Source organism: Vidua macroura, chromosome 6 (genome assembly GCF_024509145.1).
Source record: "Vidua macroura isolate BioBank_ID:100142 chromosome 6, ASM2450914v1, whole genome shotgun sequence".
NCBI lineage: Eukaryota > Metazoa > Chordata > Aves > Passeriformes > Viduidae > Vidua > Vidua macroura.
Window position 1 is genome coordinate 4675385 of NC_071576.1, and position 25734 is coordinate 4701118.

General features: G+C 39.3%; 1 protein-coding gene across 4 annotated transcripts in view; it reads left to right on the forward strand.

Annotated features, from left to right (window-relative positions):
* ARID4A (AT-rich interaction domain 4A) overlaps positions 1-25734 on the forward strand; it is a 48998-nt gene that overhangs the window by 16932 nt on the left and 6332 nt on the right. For 3 of the 4 annotated variants that reach the window (XM_053979652.1, XM_053979655.1, XM_053979654.1), the window contains 14 exons: positions 276-355; positions 2062-2138; positions 3606-3772; positions 13232-13304; positions 15597-15691; positions 16012-16109; positions 17509-17737; positions 19350-19600; positions 20917-21114; positions 22222-22306; positions 22468-22600; positions 22758-22820; positions 23788-24918; positions 25526-25630. In XM_053979652.1, coding sequence (XP_053835627.1) covers positions 276-355; positions 2062-2138; positions 3606-3772; positions 13232-13304; positions 15597-15691; positions 16012-16109; positions 17509-17737; positions 19350-19600; positions 20917-21114; positions 22222-22306; positions 22468-22600; positions 22758-22820; positions 23788-24918; positions 25526-25630 — 2785 coding nt within the window. The remainder of the gene's footprint in view (positions 1-275; positions 356-2061; positions 2139-3605; positions 3773-13231; positions 13305-15596; positions 15692-16011; positions 16110-17508; positions 17738-19349; positions 19601-20916; positions 21115-22221; positions 22307-22467; positions 22601-22757; positions 22821-23787; positions 24919-25525; positions 25631-25734) is intronic. The other variant, XM_053979656.1, reaches the window with a different exon arrangement.

Genomic DNA, 25734 nt, shown 5'->3' on the forward strand with positions numbered 1-25734 from the left:
TGAAATTTTAGATTTTTGGCTTGTACATAACAAATCAGTAGTTTGGGGTAAATTGCTTCTTGAAATTTGTTGTTTGCCTTAGTAGTATAAATGGAAGTAGGTAGACAAACCCAATACTGAAAATACAATAGAAGAAACAGAAACCAGCAATTTTCCTGCAGTCTGTCTTTCTTTCCTTTCAAGATCAGCCGTTATTTGGTTTGTTTTTGGCGTGTGGTTTGTTTGGGTTTGTTTTTTTTTTTTTGGATAAAGGAATGTTTTATTTGACTTTTCAGGTTGTGTCACCGAGCTGCAATGACGACGTCACCGTGAAAAAGGACCAGTGTTTAGTTCGATCCTTTGCAGATTCCAAATTGTAAGTGATAGCTCACTTTGGTTAGATATCTGTGGGAGGAAACTGGGAAACTAATCATACACTGCTCCTGAAGATGTTATTTCTTCCAAAAGGAAAGGGTACAGTTCTCTGTAATGCTGGATGGACACATTTGGCATTCACAGTCAGTTTTCAGCTGACTCCTCCTTCTGTGCTTCCTCGCCCTTCTTTCCATTGTGTGTAACAATAAGAATTCATTGAATCAAGAAAGTTTCTGGTGCATCTTCATGTAAAAATATCAACAACTTAAAGTGTAAACACCTGGATGTTTTTCCTTTTTTTTTTAACGTAATTTCTATCCTTTAAAGTAGTTTTGGTTTTACTTATTTCCCTTTCTGCCTTAAATTACCTTCTGTATGGGTGTCAGTTGTAGTAGTTTAGGTATCTACCTCATTACCTCCAGTGCCCAGATGTCCATAGGTGTTTAGATAGTTTATAAGGGTTCAATCTATTTTTTTTTAATAGAAAAGAGACTTCAAATAGAATTACTAATGAAATGTTTACAGAATCTGAATTATATTCCTTCAAACAGAAAGAAAAGACCTGTTAGTCCATCCTCCACTCCAAAAAGGGAGGAGGAGAGAGAGACAGAGATGTGTGTCGTACATAATGAGTAATGTATTCCTAAGAGCATGAAGACTGTTTTGGGGTTTTTTTAAAAGGCTGCTCCCCTTTATTTCTCTTCATTGTTATTGTATTGCATCTGTGGTAACACATTGTAACTAAACACTTCCTTGCCAAAGGCCACCTGTCACCCTCTTTCTTTCAGTCAGCAGTTTTTGATTTTTGATAGCCATGATTTTCAGTAGATTATTTCAGTTGATTACTGAAATGTATTTCAAGTACCTGAAGACTTGGTTCATTTTGGCCTATTCATGTGGATATGTCATCAGCCTTCTGGATAAGCCTGGCTCTGTACTGAAGGTTCAATGTTACTGGTAAAACATTTAGATCTGCTCTGTCTGATTTTTTTTTTCCCTCCCCATAGCCTAATAGCTTTAACTTCAGAAAATGGCAGCCTCTGATTCATGAAGTTTTACTCCAGATTTTCTGAAATAATGAAAGAAGGAAAAAAAAATGTGTTAGACTCACTTGTAAGGCTCTCCCTGCATTTTGGTTAGGATTTCTCTTGTAACTCAGTGACTGAATATCCAGTATGACTTTGGAACAGAGCAAACTCCATATGTTTTGCTATAAGAACACTTTTGTAATTTAAAAATTAAAATCAACTGTCTATCAATGCAAATCTGTGAATTGGCTTCACTGTTGTTCTGTGCTAGTAAAAAGGCATTTTGAAAATAGAGGACTTGATTCTGTCCTCTTAGCTAGATCCTTGCTTTGGAGAGCAGCTGTTGATTCTTGTACATATTTTCAGTTTGGAAATTTTTTTTTTTTTTTTTGCCTGCATGTTTAACCTTTGCAAATTTGTGGAGGTTAAGCAATTAAAGGACATTTACATAGTTTTCTTAATTACTTAAGGATGTTTTAATGCCTGGATGTCAAAGATTGGAAACTTACCCTGGGTAACTTACTCTGGAATTTGGACCATACAATAACAAGTGCCTTAGACAGTTGTTAGCAAGGACCTTGCAAGTAAATGATAACTTGAACATTTTACAAATTGCTGTTTTTCTAAGTCAAATGCTTGCTTTTCTGTGATGTAATCACAAAACCTTATTCTTTTACAGTTACTCAATAGCAAGAAAAGACATTAAGGAACTAGATCTTCAAAACTTACCAAAATCAGAGTCCTCTCCTAAGAAAGGTAATTTAGAATAAATTCTAGGGTGTTTAAAAGAAGTAATTTCATACAAAGGTTCTTTTAACATTTGCTGATAAATGACCTTTTGATCTCTGATAATTGCTCTTGGATATTTTGTAAACAATTTTAAATGGGAGAAATTAGAGAAACTTTGGATATAGCTGTGTCTAGTAGAAATCTTCTTTATTTGATTTTTATTTCATTAGTATGATCCAGTCCAAATTTGTGGAAAATGAATAGAATATTTTTACTGTAGTCTATTTGAAGTGTCAGTGAGCAATGGAATATATAGTTACCTCTCCTAATGCTAAAATTTTGTGCTGTTGCTCAAAATACTCTGTTTGCTTTAAAGATATCCAGACAGCAGGATGTAAATGTCATAATAACAACAGTCTGTGATTAATACTTAATTTTAAAACATAATTACAGAATTGGATGGATGAATGGATGGGTGACATGGATTCCACAATCCATCAAAACATGCAATGTGTTAAGGAGAAATGTTTTGATAGTATTTATGAAGAATCATGATAAAAAATGCCACCCAGCAACAAAAAAATCCCCACCCAACAACAACAGTATCTGCTTTGAGTAAAGGTGTGCAGCAGCTCCTTAGCAAGTCAAGATTTAAAATGCTTCAAATGAAAGGTTGAGGTGGTTTTGATTGATTTGTCTAGTATTACATGATTTCTCTCCTCCTGTGTTCTTAATAGCTGTTTCACAGTACATGAACTTTAGAACAGCCAAAAAAAAAAAAAAAAGGCAGATGCCAGGTTTGAGATAAATTGAAGAAAGGGACTTGTTTCCTGTGCAGAACATAATTGGGTTGTGACATTCCTTGCTACAAGTGAATATTTTGGAACCAAAGGTACTAATGGATTATGGTTTCAAAAACAAAAACAAAAAAAAAAAGAGAATTGAGATCAATGTCTGGAGGTTTTTCTGTCAGCAGTGTTAAAAACTGGTGCCTTTTCTTCTCTGGTAACACTGAACAGTTCATTGCAGTATGTTCTTCTTTTGGGTGTTTTTCTGGCTCCTTTATTAAAGTCTTCTGTTGTGACTGAGGGGCAGATTTTGAGGTTATCTGGGTTTGTTTTGCTTTGTTGTTTTCCACCCTTGGAGCACCTTTTAAAGGAAAAGAATTTGAGGTATTTCCATTTTACAAATGTAACTTGTGCCTGTCCCATTACTTCTTTGCTCACTAACACGTTTTCCCTCTGTTCCAAACATTAATGTCAAATCTCTTTGGGCAGTGCTCTTTTTTCTTTTCTTTTTCTTCTTTTTTTTTTTTTTTTTTTTAAATATAAAGTATGGTATTTTGGAAAGAGCAGAGAAAGCCATGGTTCTTGATCTGTGATGGATTCATGGTGTTTGAGTTGTTGTTGTGATTTACAAGGTGAAAAAGAACTATAAAATGCTTTGTGACTGAATGCTGCAGATGAGGTAAAGCCAGGGCCCTTTCCTCTGTAGGGCTACAGGAGGCAACAACGTTTCTCAGCACCAGGGGAGTTCCTCGGAACTGGAAAATGGACATCAGTGAAATCCTGGAGTCCTCCAGCAGTGATGAGGAGGATGGAGCTGCTGCAGAAACTGATGAAGAGGAACAAAAAAGAGAAGAGAAAACAGAAGAAGTAGCGGTGAGTCTGGACAATTTCAGTCATTTTTCAGGGATAATTTAATGACTTGCTTGCCTGAAAATCCTGCCTACTATTCCAACATCCTATTCTCAGACTCAGCTCACTTCAGTGTCTTTGCAGTCCTGCTCATTTCCTCTCTGCTGCAGTTGCCTCTGTTGGGATTTGTGAGCAGTGGCAGGTTGCCTCCAGTTAGCAATCTCAGAAATTCATTTCCAGGCAGAGAAGAGTGAAAGGTTCTGGGTCAAAAGAAAATGCAAAACTAAACAACTTCTGTGGAACCTAATAGTAGTAATTCCACCTTAAATACACTATCTTTGTATTTTTCTTTTGTAATTTCCTTTTGTAGTTTTCTTTGTATGTGTTAGAACTCTAGATATTAAGAATTTTAAACTTTCTAGACTAAAAAACACAAACCTTCAAGAGAGCACTACATTTGACCTGAAGCCATAGAGAAAGCTTCCAAAATTAATTAATAACACTAAAATTATGAGTATATAATTTAAATAAAACATTGTAATATCACAAAATAAAAAACTTAAAGTTTTAAAATATAGTAATATATATGAAACAAAATAAAAATTTTAAAACAAAAACTAATCCTTTTTCTTCACCTTATTCTTCATAAATTTAAATAATATTTTATAATTAAACAAAAAAGTCTACATTGTGGACTTCAAATAACTAATTATTAAACGAAAAATAATTTAATTATCATTTCTTAATTAAAAAACCTTAAAAATCTTTATAAAAATAATTAACCATTTTATAACTTATTAATAAAGTACTATAGAACTCATGTATGTAGATTATATAAAAGTTGTTTCAGAAAACAGTAGTGTGGTTTAAAAAAAAAAGATACAAAAATTTCAAGCAAAAGCAGGAGGTTGACTGAAACTATGAGCTGATTCACAGGGCAATAAATACTACTTAGGAGCAGTACAGGACAGACCTTTGTGCCTGTTAGGTTGGGAATCATAGAATGATGTGGTGGATGGACTTTCTGTCTAACGTGCCGTGGCTTGTCCCGACTGGGAGAGGAATTCATGGAGAAAAGCCCTGTGGAGAAGGGCTTGGGGGTTCTCATGGATAAAAAGGCTGGATATGAGCCAGCAACGAGCGCTCGTGGCTGGGAAAGCTGAACGTGTCCCGGGCTGCCTCAAGAAAGGGATTCTCCCCTTTGCTCTGCTCTCGTGAGACCCCACCGGAGCACTTTGTGCAGATCCAGGCTCCTGAGCGCTGCGGAGGCTGCTCCGGCTCCGGGGCTGGGGCCAGGCTGGGAGAGCTGGGGGTGTTCACCTGCAGGAGGCTCTGGGAGAGGCCTGAGAGCCCCTTCCAGGAGAGCTGGAGAAGAGGGACTTTGGACAAGGGCATGAGTGATAGGACAAGGCTTTAAACTGAACGAGAGCTTTAGGTTAGACATGAGGAAGAAGTTCTTGGCTGGCCCTGGCACAGGTTGCCCAGAGAAGCTGTGGCTGCTCCATCCCTGCAATTGTTCCAGGCCAGGTTGGACAGGGCCTGGAGGAACCTGATCTGGTGGAAGGTGTCCCCATGCAGGGAGTTAGACCTGGGTGATCTGTAAGGTCCCTTCCAACCCGTATCATGGAATGTGATTCCATGATTCTCATAATAAGTTTTTTCCTGCATTCGAGTATTTAAAGTGGCTCCTTTTCCATGAAGGTAGCCAGTTTCTTCATGTCATCAAAACTGTCCTTACAGAATTCTCTTCTGTTTGTGCTCCCTGCTTGCAACCTGGATGTTGGGTTTAGAAGCACGGGCGGAGGTGGGGGGCGGGGAGAGCAGGCACTGCGGGATTTATTTGTTTCCCCACCGCGCCATTCTCACAATACACCCCGAAAACATGAACGGCAAACCGCCGGCGCGGCCTGTGTGCCGGCAGGAAGGTCAAAGGCCGCTTCCCTTTCCCCTGGCCTTCCCTTCCCTTCCCACACGGAATGGCCGATGGCGCTTGGCGGCGGCCTCGGCGTTCCCAGGGCAACCGGGAGCGGGCGCGGCGCAGGCGCGGGGAGCGGCCGCGGGAGCCGGGGCTGGCCGGGGGCTCGGAGATGGGCTGGCCCTTCCTCTGCCTTTCATCTAATGCCTCGCGTTCTCCTTAGCGTTACTAGTTCGTTTTATTAGTGTGGTTTTTTTTTTTTTTTTTTTAATTTTTTTTTTTTCCGTGCGGAAGAGAATGTAAGTAATGCCGGTTAACCGCGGCCGCCGCGCGGGGAGAGAGAGCGAGCGCGAGCGAATATTTGGAAGTCAGGCTGAAAATATGTCCAGGCAGTGGGCAGATTAGATAGAAAGGAAGTAAAACCATTTTACGTTTGAAAGAATGCAGCTGCTAGGTAAGGATCGTGTGCTTGAGTCTGTGATGTGAGCGTGGTGGTTGGGGATGGGGGTTTGACTTGGGTTTCTGATCTGGGAACTGTCTGGTGGAGCTTGCAGCCAGGGGAGAGCTTTCCAGGTAAAAATAAATTAAAAAAAAAGACAATAAAAATGTATTTTTAGGTGGGAATTTTATGCTCGGCTATCAGTGTTTTGGAAAATGGAGTAGATGTCTTTGTAAGAATAATGGTATGATAAGATAAATCTGAGATAAATGTGTGCAGAAATGTAAAATCCTCTGGGTTTTTCCCCTCTGTTTGCAGTGAAAAAGACTGAATAGGCCACATTTTGCAGGGTGTGAACTGTTGCAGGCTGTATTGCTCTGTCTGTATTAACACTGGTTAAAATTTCAGAGTATCAGTCACTGAAAATCAAGGATTGCTGTACTAGTTTTCTAGTATCCATTTTTATTATCATTTTCATGCCTATTGCATAAAATGCTGTGTGTTTCAAACAAAGAAGGGGGAGGGGGAAGCTTGGTGGTTTAAAAAAAAATTTAAAAAGGCATTCCTGTAAAAGAAACAGAGATTATTTTTAAAGAAGGATGTTAATGTAAAATAGTGAAGCAAAGGATTGCAGACAGGTGGATGTGCTGATAGGAGAAGCTGTGGAATCCATTATTTCCTTTCCAGGTGACAAGTAAGAATGTAAGGTGAGCATCTTCATGCTGAAGCTGTGTAGCAGAGGGTAGATATGAATCTTTTTAGATAATGTCAGAGCAGAACTGACATGATGGCCTATTAAGTCAAAGTCCTGGTTCAGCTGTTAAAATACATATTTTTAATTGTGGGCCATGCTAGATATTGAAACAGAGAACATTTAGGGAATTTAAGGAATTCTATTTTTTTTTTCTCCTTAGAAAGGCAGTAATACTGCAGAGAGAATCGACAAGTGAGTGACTGGGTTTTTTTTTTTTGCCTGTATTTGAATACAGATGTTGAATTACTGAAATTTTACATTTTATAGAGTGCTTCCTTTTATTAATCAAGGTCAAAAATTGCTTCTGTCCATCCTCTCCCAGAATATTCTCAGTGGGCTTTTTGTTTTAGAACTATAATTGGTTATATTATTAGAGATGGGAGTGAGATTATTAAAAATACCTTTTTATTTCCCCCCATTCCCATCTTTTGGTATGCACAGCAGCTTTGCTGACAGGGCCTGTCCAGCTGTTGCCCAGCCATGATAGGCCATTATTAAATAATCAAATGGACACAGACCTACTTAATATATAATCACAGGATAAAGTCAGTCAGAAAAGTCTAATTCTGGAATGGAAAGAATCCTATTTTTCTGAAGTAGAATCTTTTATGATGATAATGGAGCAGAGAGATCTGCTGTAGCTGGTGACATTAGATCCTGCCATTTTTTCAGTAGCTGGCTTAAAAATCTGCAACTTTATTTTGACAGAAACTATCTTTCTAAGTGTGTTGTCTTTTATGACATTTTTGGAGGTGGTAGAATTGGTACCACCAGGTTTCCAGGCTTGAGGTGGCTTCTGTAAGCTAAGGAGGGGAAACAAACACGGGGTTGGTTTGGTGCTCCTCCTCCTCACCCGTGGTGAGTGACTTGTGTGGTCCAGAGTTGACTGGGAAGGAGGACAATGTGGAAATTGCTTGTCATGGACTCTAACAGGGATTGCATTACAGAGCTACTCAGCACGTTCAGAATGCTGGAATTTTGGTGATACGTGGTGCAACTCAGGATTATCTTCCATTAGCAATTAAGAGTTTAATAACACATTTCATAAAAAGTGAAAAAAATCCAGAGGTATTAGAAAAAAGAAATTCTTTATTGAATGAAAATTAAAAGAACCATTCAATTAATTTGAATCCAGATAAAAATCTGGATATTGCTTTTGTTTCTTACCCATTTTTCAACATATCAGAGGAAGATAGTCAGCTGTGTTTGGAGGGTACATTTGGCAGTCTATGCACTGCAGCTAAAAGGAAAGAGAAAATCTTAACTCCAGTATCTCCACCTAGAAACAAAAGCTTTTGGAATATTGAGCATTACCTGATTTTTATTCAAAACAGGTTGTGTCTACTACTGTATTTGCTTGTCTTGGAGTTGTTCTTTCAAGGAAGAAGAATCTAATCTAAACATAAAATAGTGAAGCAAAGGATTCCAGACAGGTAAATGTGCTGGTAGGAGAAGCTGAGGAATCCACTGTGATCCATCACATTTCTTTCTCAAGCTTATGTATTGAAATACTCCCTGTTTTACAAGGGGATGTGTAAGCAGTATTTGGATTTGGCTCTGTTTTCCTGCAAGCCATTCTGATTCCATTAGAATGAAGATCTTAATGTGCAGTTATTTCAAATATCTTCAAATATCTCAGTACACATTCTCAACAGATACATTCACTGAAGACCAGAGTAAAGGCAAGGAATTTCTTCAGAAAAAAAATCCAGCTAGCTATTCTCCATGGCTCATTGAGGGAAGAGTTGTGGCACCTCCAGGTGTTTGCTAAGAGGGATTTTCTTCAAGGCTTCTTTCTGACAGTCACCTGGAGGATGTATGTGTAGCATGTTTAGTGGGGTGCATTCATTAAACCTTTTTAAGGTTCTTGCATCACAATGGCATCAAAAAAATCAGTCACGGTTGCTTTACAATGTTGAAAAGGGAAGATGCCAGAGACATTTTCCAATGTTCCTATTCTGCAAATAAGCAAGATTTCAGTTCTCATTATAAAGTTATTTCCATATATTTTATTAGCATTAAGTCCGTAAAGGAAGGATCAGAAATCCATTATGTGTTTTAGGAGGCTTGAAATTCCTACAAATAATCAGTAGTCAACTCTTAAAATATTTACATTCTGCTTCAAAATAATTCTTGTTTCCTGTGTAGGCTTTGCTCTAAGTAACTGTGGGAGATCACATAAAATCATACCCAAATTGCCATTGCAACCTATTTGTATTTTAAAATAACATTGAAATAGCTGACTCTGAAAGTTCAATACAGGAAAACAGTCATTTCAAAGTTAATGAAGGGTGATATCCAGAAAAAAGTGGTTTATTAGATACTAAGAAAAAATTCTTTCCTGTGAGGATGGTGAGGCCCTGGCACAGGGTACCCAGAGAAGCTGTGGCTGCCCCATCCCTGGGACTGTCCAAGGCCAGGTTGGATGAGGCTTGGATCAGCCTGGTCTAGTGGAATCTGTCCCTGCTCATGGCAGGAGATGGAACAAGATGGTTTTTTAGATCCCTTCCGGTCCAAACCATTCTAAGATTCTGTGATTTATATATATAAAATCCCCTAAGCAGCTGTGATGTGTAATGCACAGAATAGCCTTTAAAAATAGCTAAACATTGATTAACTAATCCTCCTTCTCATGCATGTGTGCATTTGTAGGAGTTCTGGCTACTGTGAAGCACAGCCTGCATCATACCATGCACAAATGTTCTTTAAAGACTTTCTTGCTCACAGTTTTATGCAAAGAGGCATTCTCAGAATGTCACTCCAAAAGAAGTTGCAAACTGTGGCGCAGCTCTGGAGTGAGTCATTGTTGGTTTGTGGAATTTCTGGTTTCTTGTTGGTACAAATTAACATTTTAAGACCATGCTCATCTCCACGTGGTTTAAAGCTGTTAACTTGTTGCAATCAGTGTAATTCTTGTCATTTCCTTAATTAGTTTTCAAGCTTGGCGTTAGAAAGCAAATGTGCAAGTGATGAAATCTCATTGAAGTACTGTGAAGCAACAAAATTACATTAACTGTAATTCTGGCAGCTTGTCTTGATCATCTCTTCCTCTGAACTCCAAATCCTCTGTATGCTGCTCTTCCTCTTCACCTGCATTTCTTTCACAGAAGCATTTATGGTCTTGTCAGTCTATTTATAACATAAAAGAAAGATCTGTCCCTGGTAGCTCCACCTCGGATTGCCTGAGTTCAGGGTGTACGTGCTTGTAGGTAGAGATTCATTCTTTCTTTTGTAGAAGAAACTGTTTCATCCTTTGTGCTCCCACTCAGCTCTAAAGGTTGGCACCCACAGAAGCTTTAACATCTTTCTGTAGAGTAAATGATGAGTCAGTATAACAGAGCCACATTCTCGTTGAAAATCATGCTAAGGACAGAGACAAAGCTCATGGTAAATTAGGTGGCTCAAAACCAGTTACAAGTGTTCTACACATTTCTGTGTGCTTCATGTTGCTGGTACTTACCAGATAGTTCTAGAAAATATATGAATGCTGTTAATGTTGTTTGGAAAACCATAAGAAATGGAGCTGAGAAGGGAACATCTCCATTATACAAAGATAAAAAGATAATGTTTATGGTCAATTTTATCGTTTTACTGCTTCCAGTGTTTCCTAACAGATGTGGCCTACTTGTCAGAAAGGAGGGGAAAAAATCTCAAACCCATAAAATTTCAATCTTTAAATTAGAAAAGGGGCATCTTAGAGATTTTTATTTATTTTCATTTAAATGAAATTCAGCCTTTCATTCTGAAAAAAAAAAAGGTTTTCTCATGTTGCATTTAGCTGTGGGCATTGGATGAACAGCAGAAAGGTCTCAGTTTTGAACTCTTGCAGCTTAAAATGTTCATGTTGTTTTGCCTCTCACTTGGACTTATCTTTGGCTACACTCTCCCCCTTTTTGCAACATCTGTATAAGAAAAAATGAAATGGAGAGACAGAACTCTCTTCACTAACTGGTTTTAAACAGTTATCACTTTGAATTTACTTATGCCCAGTCTAAAATGGGCACCAATGTCTGGATAGTAGCTGTGAGTTTTGGAGAGCAGCACTGTCATCCTGGTTCCTGCTGGAAAGCAGTGCTGGGAATTTCAGCTCTCCATTTGCTCTCTGATGGTGATCACGGGTTGTGGCATCAACATTTCTCAGGTGTTTCCTTGATTTGGGTGCAGATTTACAGCAGCTTAGATGAACCTCCATGGTAGAGGGGTTGGGACTAGATGGTCTTTAAGGTCCATTCCACCCCAACCCATTCTATAATTTTATGACAGCTGATATATTTAAATTAAAACTTTCTCAGAACAGCAGACATTCTTTGGAATTCTTTAATGTCCAGTTCCAAACAGACCAGATAACCCTGGTAAAAAAATGACATCTTATCCTCATGTTGCAGTAAGCATATCCAGGAAGGGATGGTCTTTCTCAGTTTGGCCAGAAGCAAAAGAACAGCTGATCCAAGATGTGTTCTGTGGTGGCAGTCACTCAGGGCTTACTCAAGTGACTTCTCAGAAGGATTTGCTGCCTGTTCTGACGTCAGTACCAGGCACAGTTCAGACTCCCTCTGTCGAGGGGCTCATACACCATCAACAGAGAGAAGCAGGTGCAGACTTTGGGATGTCTCACACAGGTGGATGATTATTGCAGCTAGGTTTTATGCCCCCACCCTGTAACACTTTTCATCTTTCCTTTTTTCCATTTCTTCAGCTGAAAGTACTTGGTCTCAGTGGAAGGGCTAAATTCTGGCAGCAGGATTGCTATTTTAATGTGCATTTCTGCTGTTCTGACCCACAGTTCTGGTTTGGCTTTGTGCCCACACAGAAGAAATGGCTTTAATTCAACTATTCAGAAGTATTTCTGGATGTTTACTGTTATTAGATGTATTTAGTTTGCACAGTTTGAGCTGTATTGCCTTCAGCCAGTAAACATTACAGTAAATGGTAGAAATTTCTCGATCTTGAAGTTATTTTGCAGTCTGGATGGAGAGAAAAAAACTGTGGTTTCTATAGCAATACTTCACTTGATAACCTGGAAGAGCATGCTAATTCTATAGATAACTGTTTCTCCTTATATAATCCCTGTGATGTGCTGAGCAAATGGTAACTGATGCTGTACAGCGTTGTGATTACACATTTAATTTCCTCCAATTATTCCAGAAGAAAAATTAGTGAAGTAAGGCACAGATATTGTCTCTGCCTGATTGTAGCTGAGCCCTGTTGGGTTTAGAAGCTCAGGATTCAGTGAAGCAGGCAGGGCTGGGTTTCATTCTGATGCTGGGCAGATTGTTTGCTGGTTAGCAAGGCACTAGCATGTACATCCCCATTTCCCTGCCTATCTCCTTGCCTGGAAGCTTAAAGTTTACAGAATGCAGAGATGACTGAAATCTAAATTGTTGTTCTGGTTTCCTTCTGGAACTGCTTGTCACTTTCCTGTTATTTTTAATAATGTAATGATAAGATTTTTTGACACGTACTGTACATCTTTCCTTCAAGACAGCTGCAGCCTGCCTTGTGCAAACTGCCAGGCTGGCAGGAAGAAAGTGGCATGCAGAAAGCATTGCAGGGAAAATGTTTTTCTTTGGTGGTTTTTTTTTTTGTTTTTTTTTTTTTTTTTTGTCTCTGCTAGAATCTCAAAATACCATAAAGATATGTAGACATTATTTCCTCTGCCTGCCCCTTCCACCGCCCCCCCCCCCCCCAATAAATTTACTTTGTTTTAAATAATTTTCACTGGAATAAAAAGAATATCTTTGTTTCATGCTGTGGATTACTTGCCACAAATTTATCTCATAGTGTTTATCTCTTTGAGGCTTTAAGTTGTAAAGGTGAAACAAATGAATTTATAATAATAATAATAAATTATAGAAGTGATTTTAAAGGTGTTTCCAAATATAAGCTGAAATCAAGCATTGGAGCTTAATTACAAAACAAATACTGTCTGGAGCATCTCCAACAGGTATTGTTGGAGAAAGAATTGTTCTGCAACCTGAGCTAAAGCTGGGATAAGGAAAATGAATTAAACAAAAAAGCCCTGAACAAACAGAACCTAACTAAAAAAAAACCTGGAATTCCTATGAATTCTTTCAGTCTTGTAAATACCAGACCTCTTCTGTGTTAGGCAGGTATGCTACGTGTATTAGTGTTTTCATTTTGAGGGGCACTCATTCATTCTGTCATGGACTGATGCTTTCCCTGACTTGCATTTTCTTTTTTTCCTCCTGAGGTACCACTTCAGTCCTCCTGAGTAAATTTTGTTTTCTACATATTTCACCATTACATGGGTTCAGGGCCAAATGGGAAGTGGTTTGGGTTTAGTTCTTGCTCTTAGGCTTTTGTACAAATAAGCATATTTGCTGTTTTCATTTATGACTGCATTTATTTTCACAGCCTGAGGAAGAGCTTGATCCTGAAGAGAGGGACAACTTCCTCCAACAGCTTTACAAGTTTATGGAAGACAGAGGTACCACTGAATTTTCTTGCTTTTTTTAATCTCCAGTCCACTTCTTTAATGGCACAGCACTCAAAGGGAACTCATCCTCCCTGAGGTGTTTTGGTTTAGTTTTGCTTTCACAAAGCCTTTTTTACGTTCACAACGCCTGTTCAATTAGCCCTTGGTTGATTTCTGGTTGTGACAGCCATGGCTGAGAGTTCTGCTGTTAATCCCAGGCTGGAAGCTGTGGAGTCTGTCCATGGATGGTGAAATCCAGCCAGCAGAGAATGAAGATGTGCCCTCCTCTAGTCTCGTGCACAAATGCAGCAGTGATAACTGAAGAGACAATTTAAAAGATTTTATTTTATCCTGTAGCTAGAGCAATAAAATAATGTATTTTAAACATCTGTCTTTACAGAATTAAGTGAGACTTAATAAATTAGAATAGTTGAAATCTTGGCTTCAGAGCTGTATCAGAAGTGCATGTGTTGTGCATAGGGAGCAGGATGTACCTGCTGCCTTGGGAGAGCTGCTGTTGCATAAGGCCTTTGCAGTTGTGATGAGACTGACACAAAAATGGAAGCTTTTATGCTCCATTTTAAAAATATATATCCAAGCCTGCAGAGTTTTGTCTTTTAGAGTATATTGGTTTGATAAATTTTACTCATGAAGCCACCATTTCAATCCTGTATTTCAAACACCATTTTTATCCTGCAGTAGCTTTGTTTGGTGTGGAGGTAGATCATAGGTGTAATTACTGCCCTTTTCCCTTTTTCTTATATTTCTTTTCTCTTGATAGCAGCTACCTGAATGGTATTTCCATAGCAGTACAGAGTGCAGCAAATGTTGATGTATTTGAATTTGAAATGACCAGAGCTAAGGGTAAAACATGAAGTACTTGCAGAGTCTGAATATTTGCCCCTTTCTTTTTTTTGAGGGGGGGGAGATTGTTAAAATCAATGGGGAAATCAAGCTGCCTTTGTAAAAGAGGGTCTGTATGCCTTCTAAGAAGGTGTGTTCTATACCACAGAATCATAAAAGAACAATTCAAAAGCTGTTCAATACTGCCAGTTCTTATCATAGCTTTAGAAATTGAGCATGTATTATAGCAAAGTGTTCTGGAGCTCATCCAATATAATTTTGAAGGCCTCCTGTGTATATAACCAGTGTTTCTGAAGAGTAAGCTGCCTCAGAGGAATAAAAGGCTATGTCAGGGGGGAAAAAAGAAATCATTCTGCTGCTGGGCTAATCCAGAGTTTTCCTTTAATGTAGCCTGATTCTTAGCACTTCTCTGTTTTCTTGCTTTCTCATTCTTTCTTAACGCTCACAGGCTACAAAACAGGTAGGGATGTGAAGGCAGAAGAAGAAAGCATTTGTATGCTGAATTTGAAGACTCAGTCCATGAAATATTCTTTAAGCCAGTATGTGGATTGAGCAATGTGCAGGACTTCTTCAGGACTGGGACTTCCCCTCGCCTGTTTGCTTTTTATTTTCCTTCTCCATCCTTATAGCAAGACTTCTATTCCCAGCAGATTTGTTCTACATTCTGTTCTCTCAGTATAAATGTTTTGATTCATGGAATCATGACAGTATTCCCAAAGTCCTATAAAATTATTTTAATGATTCCAAATATAATTGCATGAAGATGAGGGAAGATACAAAGCAGCAGGGAGGAGGTTTGGTATTCTTCCTTGCTGGGAGGAGTATTGTCTACGTATGCAGCCACTTGCCCTAAGTCACTTTTGGTTTCTCCTTCTGCAGATAATTACTGTTCTTTATGTCACAATTACTGTTCTTTATGTCACTGCCACTCAGCTGATCTGAGTTGTTTCTTTTCCCTGGAACTGTCCCAAATATTCATGTCCTGTCAGGGCCTTGTGCTTTTCCACATTCTGACAATTTTCCTGAGTCTCTTCCTAATCCAGCATCTCTGCTTCTTCCTCGTTCCTTTCAGCCCACAGTGTTTTTAGTTAATCTCTTCACACACTGCTCTGTTCCAGCATTCCTCAGGTGTTCTCTGGAACTTTCTGTAGTTCTGTCTGTCCTCCCTGCTCACGAGAGGAGCAGTGGGATGCAGCCAGGTCAATGGGGGTTGTTAATAAACCTGGGAGGCTGATAAACCACCCAGAAATAATGATGCATTCAAAACAGGGTGAAGCCTTAACTGGTCATTGGAATTTACTGATTTGGGAACATACCTTAAGCCATTAAATACAAATTTTAAAATGCAGAAGAATACTTGTAATCAAATGTATGCTAAAGGAATGGAAGAGGCACCGTGCTGTTCTTTGGGATAACTTGTTTCTGTTTTGTTTTATCCAGGTACTCCTATCAATAAACCACCAGTTCTGGGCTACAAGGACCTTAACCTCTTCAAACTTTTTAGGCTGGTTTATCAGCAGGGTGGGTGTGACAATGTAAGTGCTGGATGTTCCCTCAACTAAATCTGGCTGTTCATTCATATCTATAAATGGCTGTCCAGGGAAGCTGTGGATACCCCAACCCTGGCAGTGTTCCAGGCTGGGTTGGACAGGGCTTGGAACAACCTGGGATAGTGGGAGGTGTCCCTGCCCATGGCAGGGGGTTGGAACTGGATGATTTTAAGGTCCCTTCCAACCCAAAATGTTCAATGGTTATAAAAGACTTTGGCTTGTAGCTCTGTTAGATATTATTCCTTAATGTTCTTTTTTAACAAAACCTGTAAACTTCATTTTTTATTTTTTTTTTTCCCTCAAAGATTGAAAGTGGTGCTGTATGGAAGCAAATTTATATGGACCTTGGCATTCCTATTTTGAACTCAGCTGCTTCCTACAACGTAAAAACTGCTTATAGAAAGTAAGTTCTTCTACTGGATAATGGTGAAAACACTTTTTCTGTCTTTTTCCTAGTTGTAGCTTGTGCAATATTCAAGAGGTTTTTGGTAGTTATAGACAGCACTTGATATTCTTCAGTTAATGAACAGTTCTGAGCATTTTCCAGTGCTGATGTGGAGGAAAGGGGGGAGCAGTCAGGGCTGGAAGTTCCTGTTGCTCCAATACATCAGAATTCTGCTCATTTTTTTACCAAGAAACTTTCACTTTGCTCCTGTGCTGATGGCCTTCCAGAGTACACCAATGAAATTTATAAAATAAACTTTGGGAGATTCAGTCTTGCCAGTTAAGGCAATGAACAGTAACAGACTCCTTCCTCTTTAGATATCATATGCATTGAGGAGAATTTTTTACCAGTTGCTTTAACTTCATGAAAGGTGTTGACTGAAACAAGACATGTTTCAGATTGTATATTTACATATAATCTTTGCAGAATTTGTAGAGTAATGGCAGTAGGGCTTAACTGTGTGCATTGCTATGGTGAATGTGAGTTAATAGTAAAATCATTATTTACATTGACCAAATGCATAAATCTTTTTTTCTGACCCTCGTTTTCAGCTGTGTTGTAACTTTTGAATTGGAAATCTTTCAGGAATGACATTTTCCAAGCTAATTTTCTAAATAAAAACTGTTTTTATTGTTTATCCTCCTGGAAGTTTGACAAGAAACAATTGGGCTTTTTGAGTAAAAGGGAAGAATGAGGTTCTCTTGACTCAAACCTAAGGAAATTTGGAAATAGGGATGACTAATGACTCAACTCATGTTAATGTCAATGAAGATGAGAATATTGAGACTCTCTTCAGTGGGATTTGAACTGGGCACATGTTTAAGGTCTGTATTTTACAGAGAAGAGTGTTTATCCTGGAAAGGTTAATAGGTAAATGTGTACTGGGTTGCTGTTACAGTGGAAATAATGATGATGTTGTTTGGACACACGAAAATGTGTTGTGACAGTGATAGTGTGTTGTAACTTGCATATTAATTCTTTGAGGAATAAGCTAATTCATACCTCTCTCACCTATAACTGGATTAAAGTGTGCACAGGCAGTTTCCAGAGAACAAGCTCATGCATGGCATTACTGTCATGAATTCTTAACTGGATGGGGATGAAGTTAAATATGTGGGAAGCACCTCTGTGTATTCTTTTTCAGCATTCGACTTGAACTTGTTTCACTTCAAAATCTTCTCTAGCTTTTATATGTTTATTTGCATTTGGTTGGTTGTTGGTTTTTTGTTTTGTTTTGTTTTTTTTTTTCTTTATTATTATTTTCCTGAAGTTACTGAGCAGGAAAATAGGTTTTATGTACTTCAATAAATGGAAAATAAACCATGGAATATAAATGGGACCTTCCTTGTGTCTGTAGGTATCTTTATGGTTTTGAAGAGTACTGCCGTTCTGCAAACATTCAGTTTAGGACCATCCATCACAATGAACCAAAAGTGGTAGAAGAGACACAGAAACTCGTGGAACCAATGGAGGAAAGTGTGAAAGAGGAACAAAAAATGCCCCCAACAGAAGTTAAAAAAGAAGCAGAAGAAAATTTTTCCAGCAGTGAAAGTGAGAAAGAAGAAATTGAACTAAGATCCCCAAGGGTGAGTTGTTTGAAGTGATTTGTGTTTAGTCCTTAACAAAGCCCCTTTGTATAGTGAACAGTTTCCATAATGAGTTTTCCCTGTGGAGCAGCTGCACATTGGAATTGTTGCACTTGTACAAGTGTGGAGTTCTGTGAGTGTTAACTGTTAATTGTGTTCTACCTGGACACAGAGTCTGGTTTGATTATGCCTTCATATTTCACACCATGCATGGGATTTGCTCAGGCTCAGTTGGATGGCTTGGAGCTGTTCTCATCAGAACAGTGAAATACAGCAGGACAGTCTTGGTTGTGGGTGAGGGTTTTTCCACAGGCACATGGAACCTTGGAGCCTTCTGGCAAGAAACAGGAATATCAAAAACTTGCTATGGATCTAAGAATCAAAGGAAGATCCATTTCTCCGAGTTGTTTTTTACCACAGTTTCTCTTCTAATAGAAAAAACACTCTAATATTAGAGTACATAGACAAAAGTAGAGGGAGGAACAATTAAGTTTAGCCTTCATTTGTCTTTAAATGCTGTAGAGGTGAGGGTTGTATTAGTAGCTACCTAGATCAGATCAGTGGCCCAACAGCTGGAGGATACTGAACACCATGAGGAGTACAGACAGTACTTTAAAGGTGTTGGAATATGACTGTAGCACTCATTTAATTACATTAAAAGAACATTTTTTGTTCTTCAATAGAGTATGACCACTGAAGGACAAGAATTGCTGCTTTTAAATTGTTCAAGTTCTAAAGATTCTGTTTGAATAAAATGTCATTCTGTTGAAGTCCTTCTTGCAAACCAGCTTTTCAAGCAAATATATGGCCTTAAAGATTAATAGATGAAAGGACATGGTGTAAACACAGGTTGAGACTTCTGTTATGTGTTATATTTCTGTTTAAATGAAAGTGGTTGTTCCAAGCTACATCAGCCTCATTGAACTTCCTGACATGACATTAGCTTTGTTCTTAGTTTGTTCATTTATTTTTGGAATTCATTTTTCTTTTTGAGAACACTCAAAAGAAGGATAAAGAAATGTAAGAATTTTTTGTCTTTTTAATAACTGGCTCTTTGTTCTGACTAAAAAGCAATAATCCTATCAAGAGACTTATAATACATCAAATGATAGTCCTGTGCTAGATGTCTTAAGAATCAGTTGCAGATAGTCCCAGGCAGCAACTGCCTTGAGTACTCAAGGTACTTTTTAAAAATGGGATATTTAGAGTTTTTTGAAAGCTGACAAATTTCTGCCCTTGATGTGCACAGGTGACTGTCAGGATTGAAGGTGCTGAGGGGAAGATGCCTCCCCTCAATATTCCTATACAAGCACTTCAAGTAATGCTATTGCTGTAGGCAAACAAGACATTTTGGCCCTTCCTATCAGAGTAACAAACATTACAGGTCCAAACAAATGCCCTGAAATCCTCCATCAGTTAATCAGAAACTCATCCTCATTATTCCAAATGAAGCAAATATAAAAACTTTAATGTTACTATTTTGCACTTTTTTGTCATCTCCAGCCTTTCTTTTCTACAGGAGTTGCATGTCTCACTTTTTTGCTGGGATTTGGAGAGGTTATGAAGAAAGCAGGGGACAGGAGTCATTAAACTGATTTTATTTCTGTTCCAGGGACGAAGAAGACTTGCTCGTGATGCAGTCCTTGCTAAAAAAGAGGGTGAAGAGGATAAAACCCAAGACAAATTAAAAGACAGTAACAAAGAAAACAAAGATGTAGAAGAAACACCTGAGAATGCAGAAAAGAAAGAAAATGAAACTCCGCTAGGGAAGAAAAGCACACCAAAGCAAAAAGAGAAGAAAATTAAAAAACAGGAGGATTCTGATAAAGAGTCAGATGAGGAGGAAGAGAGGCAGAGGGAGAGGTAAACACTAACCTGTATCACCTTCTTTGAGTTTCTCTGTGCCTTGATTGAGCTGTTCTCCAGGCAGGAGAACACAGACTTGATCTGACTGAAGTGTGAAAATCAGAAGCCTTATTCTCTCAGACAGGCAGGGAAGGGAACATTTTATTTCAAGCTTGTAGAGCCTGCTGTACTTTCTGGAAGCATCTTCTTGTGCTCGATTCCAGGCTGTATTTTTCACTGTCATTTTACTTGCCAAGGCTGTGTTGGTGTTTCAGCACACCAATACCTCCAGACACCAAGCTGACCAGGCTGTGTGTCTGCCAGGTGCTGTGAGGGTGGGAACAGCTTGGGGACACTTCCCTGGGCAGTTGAAACAGAAATGGCAAATCCTTCTTCTCCTGTGCTTTTAAGGGTTTCCTGATGGCTGGTGAAGCTGTAAGCTCCTTGTTTTTGTGTGTCAGATTATCAAGGCATCAAAGAGTTTTCTTTAAGCTGCGAGGGTGTTACTTGTCCTCTGAGTTACTTGCCACAAGATAATTGTGATCTTTCACTGAAGACCAACAAATCTATTTCATTAAAAGCAAACCCATAGTCCTTTTTAGTATTTTATTTCTTGCTGACTTTTTTGTAGAGTAACTTCTAAATTATGCTAAATTGTCCCTTAAATAGGCGTGAAATTATAGCTAAAAATAGGTTAGATTGTAGTTCTTGAAAATATGTTTGAGTATAATATTTAAACAGTTGCTAAAGGTGTAATGAGAGGTGGATGTCTCTAATAAAGAGCTGTGCAGACACTTTTAAGCTTGGCTGAACACTTTTGTGATCAAGTTTTTTTCCAGTGGAATGTTGTTTATGTCATGAGAGGATCACTGTGATGGCAATTCAAACTCCTGTGCAGTTAATAAACTGTAGCATGTTAAGCCCATTGTAAAAGTACCTTTTTTAAAATAAATAATATGTCAAAATCAATATTTTAGAAACTGAAGTTAATTCTTCCTATGCTGTTTAGGAGACACACACTGAGTTAACTTTTATTCCTCTTTGTATTATCAAAATGCCAATTTAAAAAATAATCTTTAAACTTTGAGGTAGTTGTATGCTTTATAAATTGTGTTTAAATTTTAATAAAACTTTCTGGATATTTTTGGCACTTAGCCCTATTCTCCCTAAGTTCTGTTCTTGATTTAAAAAACCTGTTTCTGAGCAAGCTTCAGAGACAGGACAGGGTACAGAAAATTAATTTATTTTTGCAGCCTTTTTCTACCTTGACTACTCTCTAAATTTTAAAATATGTTTGTCACTAATTCGTGCATTTTAAATACATTTTACTGCAGGGAAGAAATTGAGAACAAAGGAGAATCAGAAGGTGAAGAAGATGAGGAGGACACAGAACCCTGCCTGACTGGAACCAAAGTGAAAGTAAAATATGGACGTGGAAAGACTCAAAAAATTTATGAAGCCAGTATTAAAAGCACAGAAATTGATGATGGAGAGGTTTTATATTTAGTTCATTACTACGGTTGGAATGTAAGGTGAGGATAACAAACTGCCTTTCATTTCTTCGTTCAAAGGCTTATTTACAAAAGAAATTTTTGTTTTTAAGGAAATAAAGTGAGATCTGGTCAGTGACATGGCTCCATATTGAATTATCAACATAACAAGCTCTGACTTCTTCACTTTTCAGTGTTGGTGATTCTGTTCATGGTGTTGCATTGAAATGTCAGAATATACTTGTGTTTTTCCAAGTGTCCATCTGCCTTAGTAATCCTCACCCCTTCCAGGAATGTCCCTGATATTTATTGTGTCTATCAGAGTTAGCACTAGCAAACTTTCCTTTAAGGGACCCATTGATAATGGTGAAGATATTTACAATTAATGTATTAAGCATTGGAATTTTGGCAATAAAATATATTCTTGTATTGAACGTTAACTGGGATTGTAAAAATGCTTCTGGCAGCAAGTCTTTATAGTACTTTATATACTTCTGGTATGTAACTTGTGGTATTTCAAATCCATAAGCAAGTTTCTTTATGTGGCAACATGAAGTTTGAGTCTGGCAATATTCCCCAAATATTTACAGGTTCACTTTACCTTATTAATTAATACCTTCAGGAGGTTTTGTGGAGCATCAGTGTGTTTGTGCTTTTCAGAATCTCATCAGTTTGTTGCCATAATTAAAAAAAAAAAAAGTACATTTTCTTGCTGAGGTATGGTGTGGTAAAAACTGTCTTATGTGTGTGATGTGGAATAACTGACACTTTAGAGCTAACTCTGTCCCCTGAGTGTTCCAGTGAAAGACAGGGAAGTTTGCACCCTAATTCCCTCATCCCATAAGGTTTTTTTATGGGCTGGAAATATCATTCAGCTTTCTAAGGCCAGAATACTGCACGAGTTGTAAATACATGCTCTGCTGTCATGGAAAGGTTTGGGTTGGAAAGGAAAGCCCATCACATTCCACCCTCCTGCCATAGGCAGGGACCCTTCCACTATCCCAGGGTGCTCTGAGCCCCATCCAACCTGGTTTTAGCCTTTTCCTACCTCATTAATAAATATTTTGTGTTAATTCAAGTCTTTTACTCCTCATATTCAAACAACATTTTTATGTGCAGTGATAACAGCATGGTTTCATTCCCTTTCAGGTATGACGAATGGGTGAAAGCTGATCGGATTATCTGGCCAGTGGAAAAAGGAGGACCAAAGAGAAAACAGAAGAAAAAAACAAAAGTAATAATTTCAATAAGTTTGTTGTACTACTGTATTTACTGACTAGCACTGTCCCTGTTTAAAAAAAAAAATATTTAGGCCACAGTCTAGTTTTTTAATAGAGCAAAAGGTTTGATAATCAGCAGTGAAACATTAATAAAAATCCACTGTTTCCCCTGCAGAATAAAGAAGATGGTGAAAAGGATGAGAAGAAGGACGAGGAGAAACAAAAATCCAAGCGTGGGAGGCCCCCTCTGAAATCCACTCTCCCATCCAACACGTCCTGCAGCCTCCCCAAAACGCCCAACAGCGAAGGTAAATGCGGCTCCAGAGGTGCAGGAGCAGCGGGAGCCCAGGCTGCTGGGGCGGCATGGAGCTGCATGTGAGCCCGGAGCTCCCGCTCCGCCCCTCGGGCCGGGGCTCGGCGCTGCTTCCTCTCGATACAAATTAATTCTTTCGATTTTAATTTTAGCAACACCTCGCAGGCAGACCAGACGTAGCTCAGGAATGTTTGATTCTGATAGAGGATCAAACGGTGAGTGATCTCAGCCATGTGTATGCTTTGGAGGCTTTTTCAGTACCTTTTGGAAAAGAAGTTTGGTTTTTTTGGTTGGTTTTTTTTTTAAAAAAAAAAAACTTTGTTTTTGGTTTTTTTTTTCCTTTCTCCTTGTAAATTTTGTTGAGTAAGCAGTTGAGCTGACACTGCTGAGGAGCACAGCTTGCTCACAGAAGGGCAGTGACTGTACAAGTACAAGTCATCCCATATTCTTCAGCCAGAGCCTTTCAGTCCTGAACAGGCCAAATCAGTGCTATAATGATAGTCTTTATTGTGCTAATTAAGTCCTCAACCTCAATACTCCATCATCCAGCAGAGCTGTTAATTATACACAAATGGCAGCACATCTTTGGTGTTTCTAAGCCTCTGAACAAGAATTGAAGTGAAATCACTGTCTCCTTTTAGTACAGGTCCCTGAGTAATCTTCTGGTAATGTACTAATGCTTGCTCTCTGTGTGATGCATCATTTGTACAAAAGTTTCACAACGGAATGTCCATATTGGGGTTTAGAAGGTTTTAATTTTTGGGTTGGTTTTTTTTCTCTGCATGGAGGGGAGAAGTGTTGTTTTTTGGTTTTGTAGTGTCACATGGGAGAGGCAGTATCCATTGGATTTTTTTTTTCTGCAAAAAATGTAATTCATTTGTATTGGATTATTTAGGAAATAGTAGGAAATCATAGACTTCAACTAAATCACCTGAGTTAAGAGCATCATCCAGATGCTTCCTGAACTCTTGACAGCACCACTACTGCAGTTTCATAGAAATTTTAGGTAAAGAACTGTAGCAAATGCGTTGAGTAATGCAAGATTTTTAAAGTTTAAAATTATTACTGTAAACTAATGTTAACACCATAGATTACTGAAAGCAGGGTTTTTGTGAGGGTCAAATAAAAAGTCATGCTGCAATTATTTAGGGTGCTGTTTGCTTCTTTTTAAAATTATTTTAGACTCTGGCACATCTGACAGTGAAGCAGATGAGTCATCTGAAAAGAATTTGAATGAAGAATTTTCTCCAGAAACTTCAGAACTGGAAAAAAGTGAAAAACTCCGTGATGAGAAGCTGGATGAGGAAAACCCAAAGATTTCTCATGTGCTGAAGGAAAACGACAGGACTCAAGTACAGCCACTAGAAACACTGAAACTGGAAGTTGAGGAAAGTGAACAAATTGTTCAAATTTTTGGAAATAAAACAGATCAAATGGAAGAAATCAAAAGAGAGGTTGAAAAATCACCTAAGGGTAAAGGGAGAAGGAGCAAGACAAAAGATCCCTCATTGGAGAATGCGAAGATTGCACCAGGAAGCCAGGAAGAGGTGGCGAATGAGTCTCTTACAGAACCTGAAAGATTAGATGTGTCTTCCTTGGACTGTAAAGACATTTCCAGCACTACTGAAAGTGAAACGGAGCCCTCCACAAAAGATAAGAAGCTTTTGAAAAGGAAAACTTTGGAACAGGCATCACCTGAGAAGAGAAATCGGCGAGAGAGCGAGATGGAAGTGCCAAATATTGTCTCTGAAGAGAGGACCAATGAATGTACTGGAGCAGAGGAATGTAGAGGGCTGAATGCTGAGGAGTCCCTCAGAACTGAAAACGAGGAGATGCCGTCCCTGGTGGCGGAATCGGTTCCGCACGGCCCGGAGCCGAGGAACGACAACTTCCAACGTCCGGTCGAAGCCAACGAGAGCGTTCCCTTGAAAGATGAGGATGACACAATGCCTCAGATTGGTCCTGAAACCTTGCTGTGCCATGAAGTAGACCTGGATGACTTGGATGAGAAGGAGAAGAGCAGCACTGAAGACACAATAGCAGAAAAGCCAGACCCCAATGCTTCCAACTCTGCCCCCTCTGCCTTAGCCCCCGGAGTCCCCTCGAGCTTCCCGGTGGCCTCTCCTCTGGCCCTCAGCCAGGACGAGTCCCGCAGCATCAAGAGTGAGAGTGACATGACCATCGAGGTGGACAGTGTGGCAGAAGAGTCTCAAGAAGGGCTCTGTGAGAGCGAGTCTGCCAATGGATTCGAAGCCAGCACCACGTCGAGCAATTGCAGCATCGCCGGGCAGGAGAGGGAGACGGGAGAGAAAGGTGAGCGGTTCCTGGGGGAGTCACTCCCTGCTCTGAGCGTTGCTGAAGGTGGCTTGAGACTGGTGTCACTTGGCTAAAAATTGCTGCTCTGTTTCATCTGCTGGTTATAGATTCACAGAATGGTTTGGGTTAGAAGGGACCTCAAAGCCCATCTTGTTCCAGTCTCCTTCCATGGGCAGGGACACCTTCCACTATCCCAGGTTGCTCCAAGCTCAATCCAGCCTGTCCTGGAGCACTTCTTGGGATGGAGCAGCCGCAGCTTCTCTGGGCACCCTGTGCCAGGGCCTCAGCACCCTCACAGGGAACAATTCCTTCCCAATATCCCATCTAACCCTGCCCTCTGGCAGTTTGAAACCATTCCCCCTTGTCCTGTCACTCCATGCCCTTGTGCCAAGTCCCTGTCCAACTCTCTTGGAGCCCCTTTAGACCCTGGAAGGGGCTCTAAGTTCTCCCCAGAGTTTCCTCTTCTCCAGGCTGTGAACAGCCTCAACTCTCTCAGCCTGTCTGGTTTTAGATTTCTTTGTTGCTTATAAAAAGGTCTTTTTAGTAGCAGAAGTATTCAAGGTGTCTTATATTTTATTTTTGATTTTTTCCCCTCCTCTCATAGGTCAAAAACGACCCAGTGACAGCAATAGTGGAACACTGGCAAAAAAGCAAAAGCGAACTCCAAAGCGAACCAGCGCTGCAGCCAAAAATGAAAAGAATGGAACAGGTATATTCCTGCAGGGAGAGGAGGGGGAAGGTTATCCTGGCCTGTAAATATGTGTAAGAACCTACTGTTCTCATGCTACAAACAGTTTCCAGTGGATGGGGCTT